Source organism: Cucumis sativus, chromosome 6 (assembly GCF_000004075.3).
Source record: "Cucumis sativus cultivar 9930 chromosome 6, Cucumber_9930_V3, whole genome shotgun sequence".
In the NCBI taxonomy this organism is placed as follows: Eukaryota; Viridiplantae; Streptophyta; class Magnoliopsida; order Cucurbitales; family Cucurbitaceae; genus Cucumis; species Cucumis sativus.
In genome coordinates this window covers 17,356,174-17,383,342 of record NC_026660.2, presented here as the reverse complement: position 1 = coordinate 17,383,342, position 27,169 = coordinate 17,356,174, and the positions used below count along the sequence as shown (strand labels likewise).

Here is a 27,169-nt window from a genome sequence, read left to right as displayed (position 1 = left end):
TTATCATCGGGATTAAAAGCTATCAAAACACATTCCTATATGCTAATGAATGCCAAATGCACTTAATTATTAGGACGAAATAAATTTGTGAAACATGAAAAGTGCAACGGAACATGGAAAATTCTCAGCTTCTCAACATTCTAAGAAAGCTAAAGCAAGTTGGAACAAGTATAATAAATGGAAGAGAAATCTGCAATAAGGTAATAGTAATCAAGTTGTCACGTAAGTTATGCTTCCATATATGTTTAGTTACCTCATCTATGTTAATTTATATATGTATACGATGGAAAACGAGACACCAGACATGCATAACGAAATAAAAATCGAAATTTTACTCTAAATGCATCTAAATTATTCAGATGTTAACATGCATCAAAACTACTCTAATTAATAGAAATAAGGGTTAAAAGAAAAACTCACCTCTGAAGTTTTCCAATATATATAATCTCCTCACGAACTTGAAGTCAGGCCCACCACTAGTGTTAATCTACTATTCTTCAGAATTAGAATCGGGTTGTGGAATTTGTAATGATAAGAAAATATTTGACATTGATTAGCTGAAACATATAACGAGTAACTTTCAAGCTAAGCTTTCCAATAAACTTGAAGAGTTACAACACTTGAAACTTCAAAAATCATTTCGACCCCCAAAGGTCTAATAAATCTAGAAATTAAGATTCATTCAAAGCCTTAATGCATTTCTAGATTCATTTACATCTTTAATATGTATTTATTTAATTTTATGTATTTTTATTTATTAGAGTAGTTGAAATTATGGACATGAAATTAAATGTTTTGTTCTTCCATATAACATTTTAATTAATATAAATAGGGTTGTAGTTTTCACATTTTAAATACAACTTGAATTTGAATAAAAAATTTCATAATTATCTCTCAAGCTTTATGCTTTTCTTTGCATTCTTATGCTAGAATTCATGTTAAGGACTTTTCCACTAACTTAGTTTAAGGGCAATATGATAATTTGACAATTAAATCAAAATCAAACTTTGATTTTTTCAAATCGAAAGTGAATATTTTGACTTCTTACCATTTTATCTGTCTTCACTAATTTCGACCTCTCAAGCCTGAATCCGCGTTCATGTTTCTGAAATTCACATTTGAATATAAAACTGATCAAAGTTTGACTTTTCACAACTCCATCAATTTTGAGCTTCCAAATATGAATATGTATTCATATATTTAATATTTAAAGCACATTTAAACATAAAATCTCTATCTTAAACCTATAATAGACGCCTATCTTACATATATTCATCGATTTTTCTCTCTTTACCTAATTCGAACAATTCGAATTATTTGAGTAAAATGTTCTATATTATATTTATAGAACATTTTATATTATATTCGAACAAATCCCCTTGATTATGAAGGGATGAGAGCGGTAGGTGGCGGAATAATTAACAGAGACCTTAACTCAATTTAATTAAGATTTAAAAATAAATATAGTTAGAGGGAAAACGTAAAGAGAAAGTTAGGCAGTTGATGAATGTACGGATTACTGGAATTAATTTGGAAATCTTAGCATTGAAAAGTAAATATTGATAGAAAAAAAAGGAAGACAAATGTAAAATTGTAGAGTTGCGACCATTTTCTCAATCCTCTTCGCTCACAGCCAAAGAAGCTCCGCCAAATCCGCCACCACTTCAATCCTCGAACACTTGACAGAAGGTCGCTTCCGAAAACCTGTCTTATCCTGTTTGATATTCCCATTTCCCTTTCTTCATCCTCTGCCCTCTCCATTCTTCCTAATTTGCTCTTCCACTCGCGTACCACTCAAGAGTCGCCATAGTACTTATATGCACCTCCAGCTAAACAAACTTCTTGGTGCGCACAAAGCTTTGCTTTCTCATTACTCTTCTCTGATACGCCGGTGTTTAGTGCTTGGCTCTGTTCACAATGCCAAAACAATACACGGTCAATTGCTAAAGCTTGGCCTTGACAGCAATACTTTTCTGGCCAATCGTTGTCTCCAGCTATATGCGCTATTTGGTCCTGTCCATGACGTATTGAAAGTATTTGATGGGATTAAAGATAAGAATATTATATCCTGGAACATATGCTTGAAGGGTATGTTTAGATTTGGCGATGTCGATGGTGCCCGCCATCTGTTCGATGTAATGCCTGAGAGGGACATTGTTTCTTGGAACACTATGATTTCTGGCTACGTTTCATCTGGATTTGGTAATAGTGCAATGGGCGTTTCTCTGGAAATGCAAAATGCTGGTTTTAGACCAAGTGAGTATACCTTCTCCATTTTGCTTTCACTTGTGTCGTCTGCTTTTCATGGTAAGCAAGTTCATGGCAGTATGATACGAAGTGGAGTGGATGTATCAAGTATGGTGCTTGGGAATTCATTGATTGATATGTATGGAAAAGTTGGCCTTGTTGATTATATGTTTGTCATATTTTCTAGCATGGAAAAGGTGGATGTTATCTCTTGGAATTCTTTGATTTTAGGCTGTCATAGATCAGGCTTTAGAGTATTGGCACTCAATCAGTTCTTTCTAATGAGAACCACTGAGCACTCACCTGATCAGTTCACTATATCAATGGTGATCAGTATCTGCTGTTGCCTCCAAGAGTTGGAACTGGGTAAGCAAATTTTTGCTTTCTGTTTCAAGATGGGATTTACTTCTAACAGTATTGTACTTAGTGCTACAATTGACTTGTTTTCCAAATGCGACAGTTTGAAGGTTGCAGTGCAGCTTTTTGAAGATACCAATCAATGGGATCCAGTTCTTTGTAATGTCATGATCTCAAGTTTTGCATGGCATGGTCATTGGAGGGATTCCATGTGGCTTTTTGTGTATACCTTAAGAGAGAACCTTGGGCCAATTGACACTACACTGAGCAGTGTGCTGAGCTCCATTTCAGTTTTCACACCTGTGGAATTGGGCAGTCAAATTCATAATTTGGTTCTTAAGTTAGGTTTTCAGTCTGATGTCATTGTAACTAGTTCACTGGTAGACATGTATGCTAAAGTTGGATCAATTGATGATGCCATGAAAGTCTTTATAGATATGCCCTTTAGAGATTTGATATCTTGGAACACTATGATTATGGGTCTGGTTGACAATGGTAAATACTTTGAGGCCCTACATACTTTTAATAAACTGGTCATGGAAGGTGTACTGCCAGATAGGATAACACTAGCCGGAGTCTTATTAGCTTGCAGTTATGCTGGTCTTGTTGAGGAAGGGCTAGTCATCTTCTCTAAAATGACATATGAACATGGAGTCGTGCCAAGGAATGAACATTATTCTTGTGTTGTGAACTTGCTGAGTCGGGCTGGTAAATTTGAAGAAGCAGTTAATATTATCAAAACAACACTGTACCAACCTACTTCTACGTTTTGGACGTCACTTCTTGGTGTTTGTGCAATTCATGGAGACCTAAAAATCATTGAAAAAGTTGCAGAGTGGATGATGAAACTGGAACCACAATCATCCCTACCATATTCAGTGCTGGCTCAAGCATATGCGATGAGATGTCAATGGGAAAGCATGGTTCGTGTCAAGAAGACTTGGGAGAATATAGCTACACAAAAGGTGAAGGCTTGCAGCTGGATTGTGACAAAAGATTATGCGTATGCTTTCCAGGATGACCAATTACAACTTCTATCGAGAGAAAATATCATTTCAGTGTTGGAATTAATCATCTGGGAGATTGAATATGGGATTGACCATGAACAGTGTATGGAAATAATACATTGAAAGTGTTTTGTGATATTGATGACGTGAACCTCAAATTTATCGAATTCTTAATACCCAAGGGCCAACATCTCAATCTTTGGGGTTGTGGACTCTGACAATCACACTGTAACGGATGCTCCCAGACTATCCATAGGAACTTGTGGATGAGAGGTGGTACAGGTATTGTGCTTGGAATCCTTCATAGAGTGCCTCATCTGAATAAGTTTTTGCTGGATTTGAAGATGTTGCTTCATTTTTGCTGCAAATCTGATACCCTATTAAGAGATTAGCAGCTTTATTTTGATGTTCAGCGACTATTCTTTCTGCATTTTTGTGGGTTTGCAATGGTGGGATACCAATTGAAAGCATTCCCAGTGACGTTTGCTGGAACTAACCTTTGTGCAATGGAAGATGAAGTTTGGAAGAAAACTGATACATACATATTCATGCTTCAAGAGACTGGAGAGACGTGAAGATGATGTAATGCTTCCTCCAACTCTCATTGTGGCCACCTGTTTAAATAATTATATTATCCATGTTTATTTTTTGAGCTTAACTCTTACAAGCTTGCTCACCTTAACCCTATCTTAACTTTTATCTCATTGAAAAATCACAATTTCATGTAGGATTAACGATGGAAGTTATTTCCCATTACAGTATCCAATTTTTGCTATTGGTCATTGAAGAGCATTTCATGTTCAAGAGCTCAACGTGAAGAAACTAGGGTCTTGATCTACCCAGCCTCTTGAATCAGTCTTATAATTCTCATCAAGTCAAGCCATTCACTAACTAAGCTGCCAAGATGTGCTTAAATAGTGGAAATATAGCGAGTTCATTGGGGTGCTGTAAATGGGTTCAAAGCATGCTGGCTGGGAGAAGGATAAGCTGTGTTCTGTAATTCCAACACTACAACAAACTTGGTGATACCGCATGTTTCTACTTGAAGGGTGAGGGGTTTTAGTTTTAGTTTCCTTTGTCGATACATAGTACAACCCACTGATTATTTATTCTTTGACATAAATATTCATAAATTGTATGATCTGATTCTAATTGAAAATAGGACAAGAACTGACCATACAATTGACAAATATTTTCATGATCAAAAGGTCACTTTGGTGCTAATAACTTTGTAGAAATGATACTATAATATGAGAAAGATCGTATTGTATTAAAAAATCTTATTGATGCATGCATCCCTTTTCTATTCCATGCTTTCTCAGTAAGATAATTATCTGGTTTTTCTTTTAAATGCTCTGATTCTTTCTAGGGTCTTTGTAAGCTCTTGTTCCTCTCATAGGTTTGATTACTAATAGTAGAAAAGACGTAGTCGATTTTGTGTTACTGGGGAGATAAACTAAAACATAAATCGACGGATGACTTGCACTGAACAGACTGTTCTCTCCATCAAAAGTTTTTTGTTCCGAAGTAGCTCTCAGGATAGCTCATCTGCACAATGCAACTGACCAGTTTGTCTGCTAGACTAGTAGCAGCATGTCTATACAGCAAGCATTGGATCCTGAGTCATCTTCTTGGTGTGAAGAAATAGGTAAGGAAGCTGTTGCACATATTGTCTATGTTTATGCCTCGTGCCCACATCACTGTTCAGGAAAAAATGGGGAGGGGTTGTCTAATAGCATGGCTGATGGCTATCATTCAACCTCATGAGAGATTATTTTTATTCATTTAAAACGAAGAACCTCGGACAAATTATACTCTAAAATGGAATTCTTAGATCTTTTGCCTTTTTCTCTACTGTGGATGGGCATGTGCTTCCACCTGCTATTCAATATGTCTAAAATGCTGCAATGTACTTCCTTCTCAGTTCAGTTGCCTGTTAGAGTGAAAAATCCAGGTAATAAAGATCAAAGATTGAGAGAATAGGGAAGTGCCTGACACTGGTATGTCAAAGAAATTAGTGACACAACATGGATGCTGAAGTTTTAACTCACGATAAGCGTTGACTCTTGCTTTTTTCACTTACATAATGGCATGACACCATTCTGGTGCTGTCTGTGCCCTGTGACTGTGAGTTGGGCTAACTGAGGTGCTTACGACAATGATGCTGGGATGATGAGAAAGTAGCTTGTACCAGCTCCAAGGAATTTGCAAGTTTCCACCACCTTGATTTGAGGCTCCACCTCTTTTTTGTCTTTTTCTTTGTTTTTTATTTTGGGTGCTGATGAAGGGCAAGTAACTACTGAAGTGGTTTACCCTCCATCTCTCAGGTTGAAATTCATAGTTAATTATTGTAAAGAAATGTAGAATGCCGTTGAAGTGTTCATTTCAAAGATGGGGCAAAATGTTTCCCTTTCGTGATTTTACATCTAGAGATGTATTATGCTGCTTTTCAGGCCAATATGCCACCTAAGGAACACTTTTCTCTACAGGTGACGTATTTACCAGAATTATTTTTAGAGATTGGCTTTCAAGAGTTTCCGTTTCTTCTTTCCTCCAGTTTCTTTCTTGAAACCAAAAACGAAAAAAGCAATATCCACAGATGTTATCTTATATTTGTTCAACTCATGATTGACTTGAATTGCATCTTTAGACTCATTTCATTGAGTTATGGCACACGCTTTCAGATGTTCCCTATTTTTATTCAGTTATGCTTTGTAAAAGGGACTGGATAGGCTTCCTTTTGCTTGGAATCATGTTATCCGTGTTTGTTCATTTACTACGGTAAAAATCGATAGAATAATTCTATCAGTTTAATTGATGCTTCCTATAAAAAGTACAGAAAATGATTGAAACAGGAATGTGAATTAGTAGGTATAGCATATTCATTACGTGGATTGCTGCATTCTGGATCCTTGATGTTGAAGCTGAGATAGAATGAGATGATCGAATGCCTTCAGGCTGGCAATTTGATGAAGAAAAATGGGGCGAGTTTCAAAATTCGACCACACATAGCACAATATATATAATATAGGCTTTTTGAGGGTAATTGTAGATTCCCTTTTCAATAACAGCCATTTTCTTCAATTCATTAATCATGTTTGTATCTATCATGGAAGTTGAAAGAGTGGTAACAGCAACAGCTAAAGAATAAAGTCTCTTACATGGGTGCATCACAAATCATTTTTCAAATGTAGCTTGGTTGTCATCTTCCTTTTCCTTTATCGTCCTCTCTCTGCAAGTCTTATTTTATTAAGGTCTAAGTTTGTTTGGAGCTTTGCTCAAGTCCTCAAAATATGATAGTTTAAAGGGTTCAAATCCTTCTCACTTACCCAGTAATCTTTGTAGGGCAAAAGTGGCTAGATACAGTAATAACGATTTGCCTAAAACAGGAACTTCTCTGCATAAGGCCATCGAGAACAATGTTTTTCCCCCAACCATTAAACTAGACTTTCTGGGAATCACAATTTTTTTAAATTAAAAATAAGTTCCTGGCTTCTTAAATCATGAGATTGTACTCTCCCTCTTATATTCTTTTCTTTACTACCCAATGATAGGCTGGGAAAATGCTGTCCCTCTTGATCTTTGTTCATAAATTTTATGCTTTTTGCTGACTACAATCAATCAGAAGTTCAGAAGTTGCTGACTACAAAATGGTTGGTATGGAAAGAAAGCATAGTCAATCGGAAGAAGAAGTTGTGTATAATATAGCTGCTTGAGAATGAATAGAAGTCATATGGAATTTAATCTAGATCATATTCTGTACTGCTCCGATCAGATCTTTTCTAAACTTCAAAAATGTAAAATTTCACATTAGCTATAATTTTAGTATTATTTCAGCTTGTTGTAACAACTGATTAACTATGCATTTATCCGACCACCAGATTAGTTGGATGTATATTGAAACATGTCATGGATTCAGAGACTAAATCCTGGAATGGATTACAAGAGCAGATCGGCATCAGGCAGGACGGATGCTTTCTATGTCAGGAATCCTGCCAAAATATGGTGGATTTGAATACAATGAAAGCATTTTGCAAGAGCGTAAGACATACAACAAAGCTCGATGTCATTGAGAAGAAGACTGAAGAATGGCAACAATGGCTTTCTTCTTCGTTCTTCGCTGACTCGGTGAAAGGGTTCTTCTTGCTTAAAACTAAGTTGATCCTATGACTATGGCATAACCTTTGAATCTTACAAAATAAAAATACAGTCTGTTCTTGAAAGATAATGGGCAGGAGTTGCTCAGACTCAGGTAATGTTTCTCAAACGTAAGCACAAGCTTTTCTTCGCTGTCTAGAAAAAGGTTTTAGTTTCTTCATATCAACATTACTGCATTTGTGTAATATACTGGCCACATGAAATGAGAGCTGGCTTCACATTGTTTTAATTGACAGCACTTGCAACTCAAGTTTTCTTATGATTTTTTCTCTGTTGGTGCTAATTTCAGGATCCCAAGGATGGATTAAGTCTGAATAGAGCAATAACAAATCAACCGGCTGATCGTAATTTGAGGAATGTCCAACGTTTACAGGTAAACTGAATTGTTTATTTTGCAAGAAAGGACAGTAGCATGCAAATTGAATTATTGACTCACCTCCCCAATTTCTAGTTCTCTATAATGAGTAATGGATTTACGTGTAAAATTGAAACATATCGGATTAGAATGTTTACCTAAATAACAAACAAACACACATCAGTAAAGTGACTGGCCCAGTCAGATCTCTGAGGTTTAATAATCTACACGCCGTCCCAAACTATACAACCATAAAAAATTAAGAATTAAAAAATAAAAAAACTAACTTGGCCAATTTCAGCGGAGGATAGAATACTTGAGCCATACACAGTATTATTTTAATCAACAAATTGGACAAAGGTCAAGTTTATTGAATTTATTATTGCCTTTAGACCTTAGATACCTAAAAGCCATAAGCTACTCAATAATTACATACCAGATATTAGCCAAAAGGATAAGAAAAAAAGAAAGGAAAAAAAACCCATTAAGAATATCAATCATTGAACCTGAGATGGGAATAAGAGAATGAACCAAGACCAAAATGAGTGAAGAATTCAATCATTCATGAAGACGCAGAGTGAGTCGCAGACAATATCATTTTTTTAATGGGTTAAAAAGGTTAGATATTTGGCAGAAAATGAAGACAGTTTCAAAGGATATGATTGAAGGTACCCTGATTTTAAAAATAAATAAATAAATAAAGTTGATGTCTAAAAGTATCAGTAGAATGAAATGAATGGCTGTAGTAAAAAGATGTTTCTAATAATGCCTACCTAAGTAATCTGAATATCTTGTCCAATTTGGATATTATTCCATTACTTAGATAAAGTGTATATCTCCACTTAATGGAATGGACTAAATTAAAGTAAACTTCTCTTTACATCTGATAGGATGGTTTTGCTTTCTCAACTGTGTTCTACTACTTGATTATGGTGATAATGATAAAGATGCATATATAGTTTCCAAATTAAAATATCCTCTTGCATTTCAATCTGTTTCTTTGTTTATGATAATATAATCTGATATTCTTTGATATTGTTCCAAATAATTTTGTGATGTTTCAGCTTATATTTATCACCTGCTCTTAGTTGATCGATCATCATAAAAGTGAAAACAAGAAGTAGCAATTTAGTATTTGAATTTTATTGTGGTGATGAAACCATTTAATCTTTAAAGTATTTAATAACTTAATTCATTTCCGTTTAATTCTAACTATAAAAAAACTCACTAAAATGAAGGGTAAGATTTCTAGTATATATGTGATAGACTTGGCATTTTTAGTTTATATATAAATTTGGTTCCAAATTAATTTTTTATTGTTATCGTTATTTTATATATGTGAGTGGTTCCTAACTAGTTTTATATACATAAGAAAATTCATTAAATCTAAACCATATTATGGTACCGAATTTGTATGTATAAAAGTAAAAGCCAAATTGTTATGAAGTTAAAATCAATCTATACTAAATCTTTACAACCTATACAAATATTAACATTTGTAAATTTGTCTCCCTCAAAATCACTTAAAAATAGTGTGTGTGTTTATACACTAACTTTTAAATTTTAGTTGACTATACATATTTTAATCGGTTGACTATTCTTCCTTAAAGGTATTTTTAAGAAAAAAATATGGAGACTTCCCCACAAGAGGTCAAGTAGATAAATCTAAAAAATTTATCCCTCAAAATCCAAAGTTACAATCTTCCTTCATGCATGATTACATCCTCCCCTTTAAATGACAAATCATATGTTACCATATATTTTATTTCTCATTATATTGAACATTGAGAACCATAATTATTCTCAAGTCTCTCCATCAATAATATTGGTATATTAGGTGTAGTTGGAAAAAGACTGAAAAGGAGGAGAAACCCACGACTCTTTCTAAGTCTAAGGCTTGATTTTGACCATATATTTCATATTTGAAATTATCCTAATTTATTATTTAATGGTGGTTGAATGTGTTTTCAATTCCAATGTTGACAGAACAAGTTTTTTTTTTTTTTTTGAATAGTTCACGTGTCAAACATGCTAATATTTTTCCAGCTAACCCAACATTTTATTATGAGAAATTTATTCCCTATCTTCATAACGATAATAGTATTTGTTAAAAGCCTTGAATCTACAGGTTTTATTTCTACACTCTTCTCTCTTATATATCTCTTTATTTAACTATTGGTGTTTCTATTTCAATGGACGACTTTGGTGGTCACAATCGTGATTAAAGGTTAGGTTTTTACTTTTTATCTTATTTTCTGTGGTGAGAGGCTAGGGTCTACTTGGTATAAAATCTCAATTTTGAAATTTTTATACAAGGAATACAATTAAGACAATTATATTTTAAGTTCGCCTTACTTAGCAAATTCAAAATATTCAAAATTTTAAAAATTTTGATTCAAATTTAAGAGAATGTTTAAACATGTCTAATATTATATATTTATAAACCATAAAATTAGTCTTATTTATCAACCAAGATTTAACTGACAATAAACTATATGATTATAATTTATATTTAAAATTTTGGCTAAATTTCATATTTAGTTTGTATGGTTTTGAGAAAGGAAGAGTTTAGTCTCTACCATTTGATAAAATCTCATATAGTTTTTATGATTTGAAAATCTTTGGTAAATAGTTTAAGACTATCTTTGGTAAATAGTTTAAGACTATTTTCTATAATAAATCTCATATAGTTTTTATGATTTGAAAATCTTTGGTAAATAGTTTAAGACTATCTTTGGTAAATAGTTTAAGACTATTTTCTATAATTTTATGAAAACCAAAACACTAAATTTGTAATTTAACGAAATATTTATATATTTATTTTTTTTGTAATATTTTATAATTTACAATCCATTATGTTATATTAAAAAAATAAATTGAGTCGACAGTTGTATATGTATTCAATATAATTGTATTTACAATCCATTATATTATATTAACTTTCTTTATCATGTGTCAAACTACATGTTTTAAATGGTTTATAAACATATAAAATAATAATAAATACTCGAAAAGCCCTATGTAAAATTTAAAATTATTTTTTAAAAATTATTGTTAAACATTTAAAATCATAGACTTTAGACTGAAATTATGTAAGTTATATATTACAAAAGACAATTTAGTTTAACAATGGAAATCTAGAAAAATGTTAAAAGTTGAAAACAAAAGTAATTTTAAAATCATTAAGTTGCACAAAAAAAGGGAAAACATCGGAAAACTGAACCCAAGACATAAATGAAAATTTGACGGTGGAAAACCACTCGGTCAAAGACTTCTTTAAATGAAAATCGCTGACAAAACTTTGTCTAATCTTTTTCTTTCCCCCCTATTTTTTCATTATTTATTAAAATAATATTATTTTTAAAAATTTATTCTATACATATAATCTAAATAAATATGTCTAATTATTCGATTGTCTAAACTTTTCTATATATCTTGAACATGAATAATTTAGTATACTATTATTTTATCCACAAAAAAAAGGTTTTATTTACTTTTTCAGGTCATTACCATTCATTTTTTTTACATATATTATTATTATTATCAAATAAAGCATGTAAGTTATAAACTCCCTAAAACGTTTTTTTTTTATTTTTTATAAAACCTATAAATTTATGGAAGATTTCTCCAAAAATTGAAAATGGTTCTCTTTACAAATAAAAGCAAGATGGATAAAAGAAAATACAGCTACAAAAATAGGTTTAGACGACTTTTACAAAATGTTATTATCATTTTCTGTGACTTTTTTTTAGTTCTTTAATCCACGTAAGTTAATAAATAACTCGTGAATAAAAATGTCATAATTGATTATTTTACGACGATTTATATATAAATATTTATTGATATTCAATATCTATCATAGTATTTTGTCTTAAATGATAATTTTCAACAAATGTCTCAAAAGTCTTATACCACTTATTCTTACGCAACACAACTCAAAACATTGCCGGTTGGTATCTAAATACACTAAATACTACATATTTAGAGCCATCACAAAGTGAGTAACTAAAAAATAATGTCGAAATATTATGGATAAGCGTCAAATTAACTCCCAAAGTGACAAAAATATAAAAACAAGTTGTTCGATGCTAAGAATTAATTGTCGTTAGAGAAGGAAAGCATTGTTGTTGTTCGTCTACCGTGAAATCACATCGATTTGGATTGTCCACCATCACGCACGTCAAGCGAAGCCACTGGCCTATTCAAGGTCTGAAGCTGATTGATGGAAAGCTTGAAGGAGAAGAAGAAATAAGAAAATGGGTTGTGGCTAGTCTTGTTTCACAGCAAGGAGGGGGAGGGAAAAGGGGAGTGGAAGTTAGGTAGGGTTTTCAATCTCTTAATTTTATTTCCTTATTTGTTGATTTTTGTTATTAAAAGAAAGGTCAAACAGAATATAACATAATATAAAGGAACAAAACTTCACGTTCAAGTTATGGAATGGGTAAACGACATCACATTTGAAGTTATGTATTCGGTACATGATTTTGGCATGGTGAACAACTGGCAGTCCACACTGCCACACTTGCAAGTGAGCTATACACATGCGATCGAAGTAGTGAATCGGGTACATGACTTAAAGAAATCATGTATTGGGTACACAATTTTGCTAACTTATTTTTGTCAATATTTTTCTCATCACTTTATTTTTTACAACAATTATTTAAATCACATCATTCTAGAAAAAAGAAATGAAATGTTATTATATTTAGGACATTTATAAAATACAAAATACTATAATATGCTAATTTTTCTAAAATCTCTTTAAGAATCTTTTATTTAAAAATAAAATAAAAGAAAGGAAGGTCCCATGTTTAACATGGGACATAGAACAATACTAGATACCCCTCCCCCCTCCATTGTCCTTTTCTCACTTTCCAAAAACATCATTGTCTCTATTTTTTATTCATTTTTCTAAAGGTATTTACTTAGATTAAACTTTGTAGTTTGGGTAAAAAAAAAAAAAAAATCCTATGCGATAGGAACTTTACGAGGAATACTTACACAAAAATGTCCTTAAACTTTCAAACAGAATATACCCAAATAAGTATTGTATGCGTTATGAGGAATGTATTCCTATGCGATAGGAACTTTTATGAATGATTTGAAAGGAAATGATTTTACTATTTGAATGCGTAACTATTAATATAGCATGGTTTTGGAAAAAGAATAGCAACACACGTTATGGTTAAAATGTATTTACTAAATATGTTGGTGAAAACCCCCACTCACGAGACACTTTTGTTTAATATTTCAAATGTTTTATTTTATTTTTCCCTAGATAGCGAAGGACGTTCAATGTTAGACTTGCCAAATTGAATGTCTGCCATGACATAATTGCGTTGCATCAATTTGTTAGTATTTTCAGTCAATTCACATCACATGAAGTGTCCTAGGCGAGATGATCAAGATTATTGTTTTTGTGACATAACAAATCAACAAATAGTGAGTAACCCACACTATTAGAAAAGCATCCTTGTTTGTTTCAAGAATTCTAGAGAGTCCATACAAATAATTAGGTTTAAATCCTATATTGGTTCCTAAATTTTGTATCTTGTTTTATTTTGGTCCCTAAAGTTTTACAAGTGTTTGTTTTAGTCTTTGAACTTTTATAAAGAACGTATTAAGGTTTTTACCGTTAAGATTATGCTAACAATTTAACAAAATGATGAGGCGACTTCTATATTTGGATGACTATGATGCCAATTAAGATGACCACTTTTAATCATCTATGATTTTAAGTTTTACCTAATGTGGAACAAGATACAAAATTTAGTGACTAAAATAGAACGGTAGCTAGTTAAAAAGTTAAGGAAGTGTTTGTGGTGGAAGAAGGGAGAATGAAAAGGGGGGTATGATAAAAAGGTAAAGGAGAGGGATTTAAAAAGAAAAGGTGCATTTTGGTTTGTGGATGAAATGAAAAAGGAATTGCTTTGGAGTGCGGCTTCGGTTTTGAACACATCGAACCTTCTACACACACAAACAACTCAGACTCTATTTTCCCAAATAATACAAAATGAAATTAATCTTTTTAATAATAATAAAAGTAGAAAGGATATATATTTTTATTTTTTTTATCTTTTCAAAACTCAATAAAATGGATCCTTTCCTTTTCCTACGCAAAAAGACGAAAGTGGGTCCCATTGAAACTCCCGAAGCCCATCCTCACACGCACGCTTCATGCTTTCCACGTGGCTCAATCTCCATTGCCCTTTCTTTGCCACCGGACCTTTTCTCTTTCTCCCCCTCTCTTTCTCTCTTTTGCGTGTCTTCTATTTTATAGACCGTTTCACCTCTTTTGCTTACGGGAATCTCTTTGTATTCATCTTCTATCCTTCCCAGGTAATCGCTCTCAATTCCTTTTCTTCCTTTTTGTTTCCCCCTAAGCCCTTCTTCTTTTTCTCTGATTTTGATCTTTTCTTTTTCCTACCTTCTCTTCTTTGTATATTTTGCGGGTTTCTTCTTTGTTTTCAACCATTCGGACATGGAAGTACCACTCTATTTTCTTTTCATCTCGGTCACTCTCTTTTCTGCCTTTCCTTGAAACCAAACAGCGTACCATCAGGGTTGTAATATTGTTACACTCTTCTCTTTCTTACTGTGCTTTTTTATCTTCCCTTTCTTTGTGTCAGGCAGTAGAAGCGACGAGATTCTGATATTTTGAGCCTGCTTTGGTAAGTTTTAGGTTACGGGAGGTTTGGGGGATTTGAGTGAAATGGTTGGTAAAGAAAACTTGAGGACTGAAGATTTGAATTTGTGCTTTGAGAAACCCATGATGCTTGTTGCTGGTGATGGAATGGACGTTGGTGCTAAAGGAGTTCAAATGGATGGTGGGGTGTTAGCAGGATGGAAAGATATTCCTATGGAGCTTCTGTTGCAAATACTATCGCTTGTTGATGATCGAACTGTTATTGTAGCTTCAGGCGTGTGTCGTGGATGGAGGGATGCTATTTGCTTTGGCCTTGCCCATCTTTCCCTCTCATGGTACTTCCTTTTGACTTGCTTTGGATGCCTTTCTTTGGATGCCTTCGATTACTATTTGGTTTTACTTTTTCCTTTGAAAATTTTGCTTGTTTTCTCACAATTTGTTAAACAAATTTCTTACCATGGCTTTGTCTTTCTCAGATAGAAAACATTTGAAGAAACATTATACAAAGTTTTTTAAAAGTATTCTTTGAGCATAGATTTTGAGAACATTTGTGAAAAGTAGATAATAGAACAAAAAGAGATCATAGGTGGGAGTTGTGTTTAAAAGCTTAATTTGTTATCCAACCAGGCTTTGATCTCTTATGTTACTCTTATCTTATTGAATTGTATTGTTATTACTTATTAGTCGTTTCGTCCAAGATTTTCAGTTCGGCATCTTGTTTATATTGATTTTCTCCCTGTGTTATTGTTTCACTTTCATATTATATGATGACTTGGAGTCCTTCCTTCTGGTTTTATTAGTATTTTATTTTGTAGTATTTATATCACTTAATTCCTCGAATCACAATAATTTATACAAAGGCTTGGTTGGATGGGAAGGGTGACAGTTGATCTGGATGGCTTTGATTTTATATGTTTAAAAATAATACACTGTTATTTAGCAAACAAGAAATTTTGGGTTTTGATATTGTCCCCTATCGTTAACTTTGTCCACCATATTATGTAAATTTCGTCAATATATTGTTGTGTCCTAGTCCCTCTAAAGTTGATAGGGCGCATCAGCACGTAGTTATAAGAAAATAAAAGCCTTCAGAAAATACGTAGTTGTATCTCAATTCAAGTGATCCCGTTTCTCTGCTACCTTTTTGAGGACGTGAACGAGTAGTAGTGAATTGGTTTTTACTTGAGTTTGTTAGGATAGAAAAAACTTTTTTTTTTCCCAATTACTTTGGTGTATAATATCTTTGCTCGACTCTTTATTTAAAGAAGATGGTTAACTTTCCATAGTTATCAATTACTTACTTTAAGTTCTCCCATTGCTATGTGATAACTCTGTCTTTGGAGGTTGACTTATAAATCATAAACATATCAGGAACGGTGCAAGCTTGATTTTTCTTGCTACAAACTTATGACTTTTATTTTGTAAGTATAGCTTCAACATTTACTTTTAGACATTTAATACCAGAAAGATAAACTCTTACTTTTAGACATTTATACGTCTAATGAATGACATCTATTTTGATGTTATGTAGGCCGCACCACATTAAGCTCTTGTACCCTTGACTGGTGCATGCTACTCAAGTACATCATTATTATTATATGAATTTAAACTATCAACTTAGAACTTGTTGGAAGTACTTTAATAGTGATTTGCTATATTAAGATATATGCTTGGCAAGGAAAGTTGTTCAGTAGCCTCTGTTTTTAATTGAAATGGAGTGTAAAGATATACTGATGGGACATCTTTGATGACATGAAAATGAATAGACAACTTAGTTAATTGCTAGTTGGTGTCCCTTTTTGTTTCAGGTGCCAAAAGAACATGAACAACTTGGTCCTATCCCTTGCTCCTAAATTTGCAAGACTGCAAAATCTAATCTTGCGCCAAGATAAACCCCAGCTTGGCGACGATGCTGTTGAGACCATTGCTAGTTACTGTCATGATCTGCAGGTCCTGGACCTGAGCAAAAGTTTCAAGCTCAGTGATCTCTCGTTATATGCTCTGGCTCATGGTTGCCGTGATCTTAAGAGACTTAATATTAGTGGTTGTACTGCATTCAGTGACACTGCACTGGCTTATCTGGCCAGTTATTGCAGAAAGCTAAAAGTTCTTAATCTTTGTGGATGTGTCAAGGCTGCATCTGACACTGCATTGCAGGTACAAACTACAGATTAAGCAAGTTTAGCTTGTTTCAAGATGAATGATGTAATCAACTTTTGTTCATGTGTAGGCTATCGGACAATACTGTAATCATTTGCAGTCTGTAAATCTTGGATGGTGTGAAAATGTGACTGATGTGGGTGTGATGAGTTTGGCGTATGGATGTCCTGATCTTCGAATCCTAGACTTGTGTGGCTGTGTTCTAATTACAGGTACATCTCTTAACTCGATCACCTGATTTCTGTAGATTTATATTTAGTGAACTTTGACTCACGATATTGATCTGGAGGGACTATTAAGCCCTACCATTACAGATGCCAACTAGTCAAATTACCCTTACACATGGCCCTCCCGAAAGGTGTATTGTTAACCTCAAATATCCTTTATACTCTTCCATTCCTTCCAGCTCTGGTTGCCATTAAATCTATGATTTTTTTTTTTTTCTACACCAGCAATTTGATTTTTATTGCCAAGCAAAGCCCTTTGCTCCATGAAATTGATGGATTGAAACAAAATCATGATTTTCTTCAATGTACCTTAGAAAGGAAACCAAATAGCATCACTTCTCATGGGTTCAAACTCAATGTTACCACTTTTGTATTTGATGAGGGGGTAAATGATTTTTGGGCTTCTTGCATATTGATCTGCAAATTAAGCTCTAAAAATTTAGGCTCAAAGCTCAAAGGTACTACGTTTTACAAAAATGGATAGAAAGGCTCTAACCAATGAAATACCAAAATAGTACGGGTACATTTGATACAGTTGTTACACTAATAATATACACCCGATACACTTCACACATGCAAAATGAAAAACGTGTGACACTCGCCTTCGGCAATTTCCCATGATTTTATGTGAGTGGCTCATGGAGAAGCCTTTTCCTGAGCTACTCTCATTGTCTTGGTTATGAGAAAAATTCTTCGAAACTATGGAAATCCCTCAGATCTGAACTTCCATTTTTTGAGAGTTTCCTCTTGCATAACTGAGGGCAAGTGAAAGCTATTTTGTCAGAATAGTCGTCTCAACTTTCAGCGTGTTTTCTTCTCTCTAATTGTTGTTAAAAACTCTTTTATGACTGATGGAAATGATGATTTTAAAACTTTAGAACAGTGGTTAGTTTATAATAGTGTAGCTCAATGTAGTTGATTATTTTGGCTCATCTGCAGATGATAGTGTGATTGCTTTGGCAAATATGTGTCCTCATCTGAGGTCCCTTGGCCTCTACTATTGTCAAAACATAACGGACAGAGCTATGTACTCTTTGGCACATAGCTGTATAAAGAACAAACCCACAAAATGGGGAACAGGGAAAGGCAAGAATGATGATGATGGTCTTCGAACTCTCAACATAAGCCAATGCACAGCTCTCACTCCCCCTGCTGTTCAAGCAGTCTGTGATTCATTTCCAGCTCTCCACACCTGCTCGGGTCGCCATTCTCTCATCATGAGTGGCTGTTTAAATTTGATCTCTGTGCACTGTGCTTGTGCAGTCCAAGCTCACCGTGCGGCAACTGCTTTTCTTCATTCAGCTCATTGAACACGAGAGCGAGTTTAGATTATTATTATACTCGAGGACTACCCTTTTCCGGAAAATCATGATGTGGTTGTTCCTCGGAAGAGTGGGATCTTGGATCTGAACATTTGAGAACTTTGTTATCTGAAGTCTCTCGGTCTTTCTTCTTTTCGTCTCTAAATATGTAGCCTAAGGACATTGAGATGCCAAGCCTATATTTGTTTGGAACACATGCTTGGTAATCTATGGAAATGCCTTGAATATCATAAGTAAGACTCTTGGTAAAGAAAAAAACTGCAACAGAGCACTTAACAACTAAAACGTACTCTTTCATCTAAGTAGGAAAAGAACTACTAGAAAAGCAAGAAATGTCAGCAGTTTGGATGGTCGTGGTTATAAGTTACCTGACTTGAAATATGATTTCTTATCAAACAAACTATAGCGCCATTGTTTTCATTATATTTGCAACCATTTGGAGAAAAATAATATATATGTGGTCTGTGATTTCATGAAACTGTTAACAGAACGAGTAACGTCGATTGTACATAATGCCAACTTGTAGCAAAATGGGAGATCATTGATTTCAGTTCAACCACATCATTTGTCAACACAATTGAAGGCTTTGAGCCTTTCTATGCTTGTTGAAAGATGAGAGATAAACCTTCTTTCATCAACATATATATTTATCATTTGCTTTTATACACAATTTCATCATCGTCAACATCAAATGCTGGGTTACAGAGGCATCTGAAGAGTCTACCTATACCCTGCACGACATGAACAAATAATATAGCACTTCGACCGTGACCGTCCTTCCCATCAAATAGTCCAAAAGTTTAATCAAATAGAAGTACTATTATTATTATCTTTGGGTTAATGAAAGAAAAATTACAGATGAAGAAAGTAAGAAACTAATGAAAAGTAAATAAACTTTCTAAGTTTAATCAACTGAAAAGCAATTGAAACATATCCTTTAGTGGCATAGAAAATCAAAAGATGCAAAACTTTAAGAAGACTAGGTATAGTATTTTACCAACATGAATTCAATTCAATAGTGACATATAATATAATATTCTTCTCTGGTGGTAGAAGGTTTCATCACTTTATATCATTAATTATTATAATAGAAAAGTACGGCTTTTATTTCTAGAATTTCTATTCTTCTGATTTATTTTAAATCAATTGAAACTTTTCCTAATAACTCTTCAATACCTTAAATCTTGAAATCTCAAGTTTGTAGTTAATATGTTTATGAAATATGAGGCTTCAATTTTATGTCAAAGTTAATTTTTGTAAAGAAATGGTAGTTGTCGAAATAATTTTGAATTTGAACAAATCTTCAAAAAGTATTTGAGAAGTTCAAAATTAAATAAATTGTTAGTAACATGTTTAATATGAGATCTTAAAACTTGTAAGTTTGTGTGAAGTAGGTGTAGGAATTTCTAAAAATGTCATGATAACAACTAATTATTATAATTTTAAATGTTTCAAAGGAAAAACAAAACTTTTAAACACAAAATTAGAAGTGTAATTTAACATAACCATAGAGTTACTTTTTCAGTGGCTTGTAAATCCCTATATACATTGATTATTTAAGTCTAAAATTAAAGGACATGGTAGGATTTTGGGTTATATTTGAAACTAACCTAATCCAATCTATATAATATGAATTAAGTAGTTTGAGTTATCAGCTTAGTCCAATTATTCTAACACGCCTAGTGTTAGGATTTTCGAGACAACTGGAGAGATAAAAAAGCTTATGAAAAAGTTGTCATACTTTCAAAAGACAGAAAATGAACGAGTCCATACTCATTCAGGTTAAGTTGATCGTATTTGTATTTCTTATGTATTGTATGAGCTTAAGAAGAAAAGCCAGCGACCCGGTTAGCAATGTTAGTCTATAGAAGCTACCAAAAGAGTCAACTTGGTGATTAATTCTGACCCATAATTATGATAGCAAAACTTTTCCGTGCAAGTTTCAAAAGATAAAGTGGATCCCCTTTTGAATGGAAAAGGAGAGAGTTGATGTACTTGCCTGAGTAAGAAAAGGAGTTCGATACGACAGAGGTCTTCGGGGATCATCCTCATCATCGCTGCTCTCTGAACTCGTTCCTTCGTCATCTACTGCAGCAGCACCTTTCTTTCTTGACGTACCACTATCTTGCGCCTGCTTCTCTTGCTGATGAAGACATTAAGTAGTTTTAAAAACAAGACGTTAAAAACTCGGATCACTATCACTCTTATTCTTAAAAATACATCATAAAAATGCAGAACATCCCGGCATTTTATAGTGGTGTGACTTTGACATCAGAGAGGACACTGTATCCATTAAAAACCATTATCACTAGATCCGTGCATGAAAACGGCCAGAACTTGTGGGGCATCAACGAAATTTTAGTAAAATTAAGAAAACTTCAATAATGGGAAAAAAATGTTGTTTGGCCTCTGGCAATCAATAAATACAAGAAAGAATATTGAACCTGGAATATCTTTCCAAGAACCTTCAGTGCCAGAGCGCGAGCTTTTAGATCTTCCTTTCTAACAGTAGTATCCCGTAGCACCTGGGGAATAAATTGGACAACAAACATTCATTATCTGGGCCCAATAACTAATGAATTTATTGTTTTCAATATCAAAGTACCAATACTTCCTAAGTCCTAATTGCCTAGGAATCATAACTAAGTGCAACCAACTTCCCTGGATAATTTGATAAGTTCCCAAATATTCAGTTTTAAAAAGAGAGAAAGAGAGATCTCACCATTTGGCACACATTTATAAGAGTCAGTTCAATGTCAACCACGTTAAGCCTCCACAGAGAATTGAGGAATGTGTCTTTATTCGCTTGAATATGCGATTCAATATCAGTTCCAGGGCCACTCCCATCCATTTTAAATTGCCTGCTAATATCATCTTGAAGTTGTAACAACTGAAATGCACCTGGATACATATAAATAGTTGAAATTATTAAGTAGCAAAATATCAAAGCAGAATACTCAATCATCTATGGGAAGAAGAAGACCAAGTGTGAGCTTGAGATCTTCATGCCTTTTGCAGCTGTTATTTGTGACTTCCAAAAATGTCCCTTGTTGCGAAACCATTCGGCCACAAATGGCACTCCGAGATAAATGGCTCTCTTTCCAAGCTCTTGTGCTGCTTGTCTCGAATAAATGTAGCCTATAGTGTGCAATATATTAACGCCAAAAGCTGCATGTCCAAGATAGAGAAAACTACAATCATCAAAGAAAATACAAGATGGCTCCTGCATCAATAAGCTTTCGAGAAAGTTCCAATCTTATTAAGGTGTGTTTCCACATGGCTAGACACATAACATTCTTGCGTAGAATAACACAAGAATTGCAACAAGAGACAGTCAACGTTAGTAATTAAATGAAATCTGAAAGGAAAAGGGCGAGAAAGAAAGAGCGTAGTTGCCATATTATATAATAGTTCTTACCTGCATCAGAAAGTCTTTTAGCTTCAGATTCAGCATGCTGTAAGAATCCGTCTTTATCACCTTGAACATATTGATTAAGAAAATCTTCAAGTATACGTGCAAGTTTTTCTTCTCTTTCTTTCTGGACAGCCTACAATAGATAGGTTGCATATCAGGGATGTGGAGATGGTTTAGAGAAAGTGAGTCTTGAACACAAGAACATATTATCTACATAAATAAACATCCCTTTTTTGGAGCATGGAAGAGTCCGATGTTATGTGCTAATTTTGTGGGAAGCTAAAACTACAGCCTCTCATAGATTTTGGAATCTTTTCAAATTTAAGAGACAAACATGTGTAGAGGGAGAAACAAATAAGAAAATAGATTCATGTTCCTGAGAGTTCTACCTAGAAAAGGAATAAAAAAATTAACAAAAAACGAAAGAGAGTGTGGTGGGCAGGAACAGAATTCCTTATAATCCAAGAGATTGCTTATAGATATAAAAAAAATGTTTAGAGAAGGATTGGCTACCAAATAAAGTGTTGTAGCAAGCATATTATAAGCGACAACCCTATACTACAAGCAAACATTGCTTAGTATATAAGAGACTATTCAAAAGATCTATAGTTTGATCTGCCACTCTGCAAGTGTTAAAACTAAAAAACAAATCTGAGGTATAAAGATATGCACTTAATGAAACATGTAAACACGATACGGCATACTTGCCTTCAACTTATCATGTAATCTCTCTGGATTGCCAGATTCGCTCTCTAATTCAGATGAGGCCATTGATGCTACAGCTAAATGCCCAATGTAGTTCTCAAATAATTCACTTCCAAATAAAAGTGCAAAAACAGCAGTAGGGTCAAGCATGGATTCCCTGAACATCACAAATCCAATAATGTCAAAAGAAAGAACAGCACAGAACAGTACGGAGGAGAAGAAACCAATTAACTAAAAAGAATGACATCAGCGTGGATGAAGGAAAACCACATATACAAATGAATCTCAACCAAGAGATCTAACCTAGTAACACTATGCTTCCCATTCCTATCATAGGCATTTCTTTGGACTGCATCACTCAACACTTGATAAGCTTCACCCAAAGCCTGCGGAAAGTAATTAGTATACAGCAAATAACTTCAGCAGCTGGGGAAAAGTTCCGCATTATGCAAAACATGAAACGTATACATGCCTGAAACCTTTCAGCAGCTTGAGGATCATTCAAATTCTTATCCGGATGGACTTGTTTCGCCTGAACAAGAACAATCAACTCAAGTCTCAAACATGAAACTAATCAAACAATTCCTATTCCATTGCCATTCAATCACAATTTCCATCAACTAACTAACAGAACAGAACTCAAAATCCTTAAAAAAAAAGAAAAAAAAAAAACAATCAATCAGAGAAAACGAACCTTATGATAATAAGCCTTACGAATCTCCTCCTCAGAAGCAGAAGGACGAACACCAAGAATGTCGTAATACTCAGTATCATTCACCATTTTGGTGAGGACCTAGATCAGGGATCTAGAGCAGAGGAAGGTCCAGCAAGAGTGGGAGTAGAAAGTTGAGAGCAGAAAAAATGGGGAAAAGTAAGAGAGAGAGTGAGAGAGAAATAGGGCCATTTGTGATGGAAGGATGTTGGCTTCGCTTCGCCCACCCCACCGCCCACTAGCTTCTCGTGCCTTTCCAGTTCTTCACTAATAAACTAATACAAAGCAAACTGCTTTTTCGCGGGAGCAAACAGTATTTTTTTAACTGTCAACATGGTGGCGCTTATGATGCACCGCCAAAGTACTCTATCTTTTTCCACTTTTGCTTTTTCCTACTTTCTATATCGCCACGTCTACACTGTTGTTTTGTCGGCTACTGATTTGGGCCCTTTCTTATATGGGCTTGGGCCTATCCCCATGTAAAATTAAAAATTATATAACAGGTCCTACCGGGAGTCGAACCCAGGTCGCTGGATTCAAAGTCCAGAGTGCTAACCACTACACCATAGAACCAATTCATATATAGTGGAATTTAGAAATCTACAATATCGCAAAAGTTGGTGGAGGACAGTGGTAAAATTAATTGCATAAACTTATGTTAAAATTAAACCTTTGATTAATTGTTATGAATTTTATAACTATATAGGTTCGAAGATCCAATTTGAACACACACTTATATACTTATATACGTTTAATGTATCAAATATATGTGAATAAAAGTAAGATTGTAATGTTAAATGTTGGTTTCTTAAAACAAGAGAAGAAGCTTAAGAGATGATGGTCCCCTTACAGTGTGCACCCTCGTAAGGGGCAACTTTTTCCATCTCTCATAATCATTAATTATAGCTGTAAAAGAGGCAACTTTAATGATTGATGTGCAAGTTATTTTAAAAATATTAAAAGAAAAGAGATTTTGTTTCCCCCACACATGATACATCCATGCATAAATAAGCTGTGTTATGAATATCAATAATATAAGATAACTACTAAAAAGTTAATGTAGTAAGTAAGTATCTATACTTTATTCCAATTTGAGAAAGTAAGTTTTAATTCAAGTTAAGCTATATCTTTTGCCTTTCTTGTATACTTAATAATAATATTATTAAGCTTTAATTTTGTTCCTTTTTTAATTCTAAAAAATAATTTCAATCATTTCAAATCATTGTTGTGTGATAGTACCATTCTAATTTTTAATACAACATGAAATAAACTCTATCGTTACAGATAAATTTATTCTTTTGAAAGTTATTTTAACTTAAAATATTTAGGGTGCGTTTGGGATAGTCATCCTCTCAAATTTTTAGAATAAAATTGAGCCTAAAAATTACAATGCAGTATAAATATAAAACCTTGTGATTGTCCAAATTTTATTGCTAGGACTCACTGGCAAAATTGGCTAAATATAATTTTGGTGCTTTCTTCTATTGCTACACTCTTTCAAGTACCAAACTTTTATTAAAAATATTCATATACATACATAATACTTCATAGGTAATACTAAAATGTCTATAAATGATAATACACTGGTTTTTGAACAAATAGCTTTAAATCAATGATAATTTTTAAGTTAAAATATCATTTTAGTCCATATACTTTAAAGTGGTTCAAATATCATTTAAAAATATTCACATACATATATAATATGGTGTCGATGCTCACCCCTAGTTGTAGATGAGCTTAGAAGAGAGGAGCGACATGACTCACGAGGAAGTGGAGGTTTTTACAATAGGAGATCACAAGGTAGAAAAGAAAGCAACCACATGGAGACCAAGGTTTTGAAAATTGCCAAAACTTCGTGGCACGTCTAATCCTGAAGACTATTTTCAATGGGAACACGAAGCAGAAAACATATTTCATGGTAATAATCTCTTTGCAGAGAAGAAGGTAACTATCTCTATTACACATCATATAGAGTATGCACAATCGTGGTGGGATAAGGTGTGTTCTAAGAGGAGGAGGTGACAAGAGGGTCCAGTGGAGACATGACTAGAATTAAGAGAGTTTATGAAGAGTCGGTTTGTGCCAAAATATTACTTTGAGAGATTGTGCACAAAGACTTCAGGTGTTATGCCAAGGGAGTAAGATTGTGGAGATAATTATTTCAAGGAGATGAAGATATTGATAGAAAGATTGGATATGGACGAGGATGAAGAAAACACTATGGTCAGGTTCCTTGATGCTTTAAATATTGATGTAGTTAAACATGTTGAAATGAAAGTGTAAGGATTTTGATAAATTAATGCATCTTGCAGAAAAGGTTGAAAAGCAACTTCAGAAGTGCAAACCAAGGTACAGTTCTAAAAAAAAATTCTCATTCAAGATTTTCTTTTGGTTAAATAAAATATTGGTTTCTTTCCAGATGTTCTTTCTATTTTTATTCATCTTCTCTTTCTTTCTTACAACTCATTTTTCGAAAGATCAATCACTTTGATATGATCTATGTAAGACCCGATCAGTCACATCAATGTTCAAGACCGTAAATCTGTTTGAACATCTTCTATCTTTCACTCTACTGACACGACTCGTTCAATCAACTCAATCAATACTCCACTTGAAGTATCGACTCTTGTGGGTTCCAAGTGAAGCCGATTCCGTTGTTGGCTATCGAATTAATATGTGTCTTGTTATTTATAACAAGAGTTGGTAGTAGGTGAGCAATCTGTTTGATCTCCATGATACGATGTGGAATGAGCTTGGTCAAGTGAGGCATGATCCCTGTTCTCGAAAGCTCGAGAAGGAGTCTAGACATCTTCACTACTAAACGATTTTGACGCCTTTGACCCCATATTTTTGCATCCATAAATCGACCTCTCATGGTTTTGAGTATCTCTATACAACTCCTCATTCTCTAATATCACTAGTCTAGGTGTGTTCACTAGTTGGATTAAACAAAAAATAAACGTTATTAATTTCATGTTGTAATTGAATATCGAGGATCTTAATGAGTAATTGCATACCTCGTCAGACTAAAAAAACATCTCGCTACATTGTCTTGGTGGATAAGGTGTATGTGTATTCTCATCTCAAGAACACAAGGAATGACATAATTATTTAGTCGAGTTGCACAGTTTTCAGCCACAATCGATATGATCTTGTAGACTCGCAACTATAATGAAGGAGAGCTACTCAACAAGAAAACAAAAGTATTAGAAACATAACAAGCAAACAAGCTTATATGATATTACTTGGAATGCATGAGGAAATTCCGGTAGATTATACTTACTAATGTAGTTCTTATTATTCTTCGACCTCTTTTTGTTGTTATCAGCCTTCCAGCCAAACCTCATTGCAATCTTGAGAATGTCCTCTCCCATAGAATATTTTCCCAATCGAGACTAATGAAGTAGTCCATGTTTTCAACGTCCACGAAAAGTCTCATGTCCACATAGGTTCTCATTTTCTCCTTACCCATCATAGCCAACTTAGTGTAGTAGACCACTGTTATTTTCACAATGTCTACGTCGGTTTCAAACTTCATTGTTTTGTATTTCTTTTAAAGGGCATTAATGTGAACGACTTTGTTATAGACTTCTTGTAATATCTAAGAACTATGTCTTCTAGTTTACATTTAGCCCTTGAAGCCTCTTCTGAATTGGGTGTCAGCTAGAACCCCGTTACTAAGAAGAAATCATCTTTACTAAATGTCACAATAGTATGATTCAAATCAAAAGGCATGAAATCCCTCTTGATGTCTTTCACGTCTCGCAATAGGATGTAATGAAACAGTGAACTATTGAATTTTACGTCCATATCTACGAAATAGCCTAACATTGTCTTTTTTAAGAGATCAAGTTATGC

At 33.9% G+C, this 27,169-nt stretch overlaps 3 protein-coding genes and 1 non-coding gene across 10 annotated transcripts; 2 read left to right on the top strand and 2 right to left on the bottom strand.

Annotated features, from left to right (window-relative positions):
- Positions 1–1,532: 1,532 nt before the first annotated feature.
- LOC101210612 (pentatricopeptide repeat-containing protein At1g43980, mitochondrial) lies at positions 1,533–9,440 on the top strand. 6 transcript variants are annotated; one of them, XM_031887660.1, is made up of 4 exons: positions 1,533–4,193; positions 4,340–4,660; positions 7,493–7,863; positions 8,059–9,440. In XM_031887660.1, exon 1 carries the CDS (start codon positions 1,818–1,820, stop codon positions 3,732–3,734), a length of 1,917 nt encoding a protein of 638 aa, XP_031743520.1. In that variant the 5' UTR covers positions 1,533–1,817; the 3' UTR covers positions 3,735–4,193; positions 4,340–4,660; positions 7,493–7,863; positions 8,059–9,440. The 6 variants fall into 6 exon arrangements, with proteins under 6 accessions (XP_031743520.1, XP_031743519.1, XP_011657317.1 ...); XM_031887659.1 differs by lacking the exons at positions 7,493–7,863; positions 8,059–9,440 and adding exons at positions 5,105–5,259; positions 5,536–6,228; XM_011659015.2 differs by lacking the exons at positions 7,493–7,863; positions 8,059–9,440 and adding exons at positions 5,011–5,259; positions 5,536–6,228.
- Positions 9,441–14,333: 4,893 nt separating this feature from the next.
- Positions 14,334–18,764, top strand: LOC101220292 (F-box protein SKP2A). 2 transcript variants are annotated; one of them, XM_004144208.3, is made up of 5 exons: positions 14,334–14,463; positions 14,754–15,105; positions 16,579–16,927; positions 17,001–17,142; positions 18,097–18,764. In XM_004144208.3, the coding sequence occupies exons 2-5, from the start codon at positions 14,837–14,839 to the stop codon at positions 18,465–18,467; spliced, it is 1,131 nt and encodes a 376-aa protein (XP_004144256.1). In that variant the 5' UTR covers positions 14,334–14,463; positions 14,754–14,836; the 3' UTR covers positions 18,468–18,764. The 2 variants fall into 2 exon arrangements, with proteins under 2 accessions (XP_004144256.1, XP_011657314.1); XM_011659012.2 differs by lacking the exon at positions 14,334–14,463 and adding an exon at positions 16,142–16,191 and having other exon boundaries at positions 14,919–15,105.
- A 162-nt stretch (positions 18,765–18,926) lies between these two features.
- On the bottom strand, positions 18,927–23,576 carry LOC101219818 (chaperone protein dnaJ 10). Its single transcript, XM_011659010.2, has 10 exons — positions 23,294–23,576; positions 23,072–23,131; positions 22,903–22,985; positions 22,603–22,756; positions 21,898–22,027; positions 21,489–21,647; positions 21,202–21,380; positions 20,924–21,004; positions 20,479–20,622; positions 18,927–19,210 (listed from the first exon to the last, which is right to left on the bottom strand). Exons 1-10 carry the CDS (start codon positions 23,378–23,380, stop codon positions 19,130–19,132), a joined length of 1,158 nt encoding a protein of 385 aa, XP_011657312.1. The 5' UTR covers positions 23,381–23,576; the 3' UTR covers positions 18,927–19,129.
- A 236-nt stretch (positions 23,577–23,812) lies between these two features.
- On the bottom strand, positions 23,813–23,884 carry TRNAQ-UUG. The gene has a single exon. It is a non-coding gene; the product is annotated as a tRNA-Gln (tRNA).
- Positions 23,885–27,169: the final 3,285 nt, after the last annotated feature.

Coding starts and splice junctions, on each gene's coding strand:
- LOC101210612 (XM_031887660.1), top strand. CDS start 1,818: ATGCACCTCCAGCTAAACAAACTTCTTGGTGCGCACAAAGCTTTGCTT.
- LOC101220292 (XM_004144208.3), top strand. CDS start 14,837: ATGGTTGGTAAAGAAAACTTGAGGACTGAAGATTTGAATTTGTGCTTT. Junction 16,928..17,000: donor CATCTGACACTGCATTGCAG/GTACAAACTACA, acceptor GTTCATGTGTAG/GCTATCGGACAATACTGTAA. Junction 17,143..18,096: donor TGGCTGTGTTCTAATTACAG/GTACATCTCTTA, acceptor GCTCATCTGCAG/ATGATAGTGTGATTGCTTTG.
- LOC101219818 (XM_011659010.2), bottom strand. CDS start 23,380: ATGGTGAATGATACTGAGTATTACGACATTCTTGGTGTTCGTCCTTCT. Junction 20,623..20,923: donor TTCTTGGAAAGATATTCCAG/GTTCAATATTCT, acceptor TGTCTTCATCAG/CAAGAGAAGCAGGCGCAAGA. Junction 19,211..20,478: donor GAACTCCTTTTCTTACTCAG/GCAAGTACATCA, acceptor CATGTCGTGCAG/GGTATAGGTAGACTCTTCAG.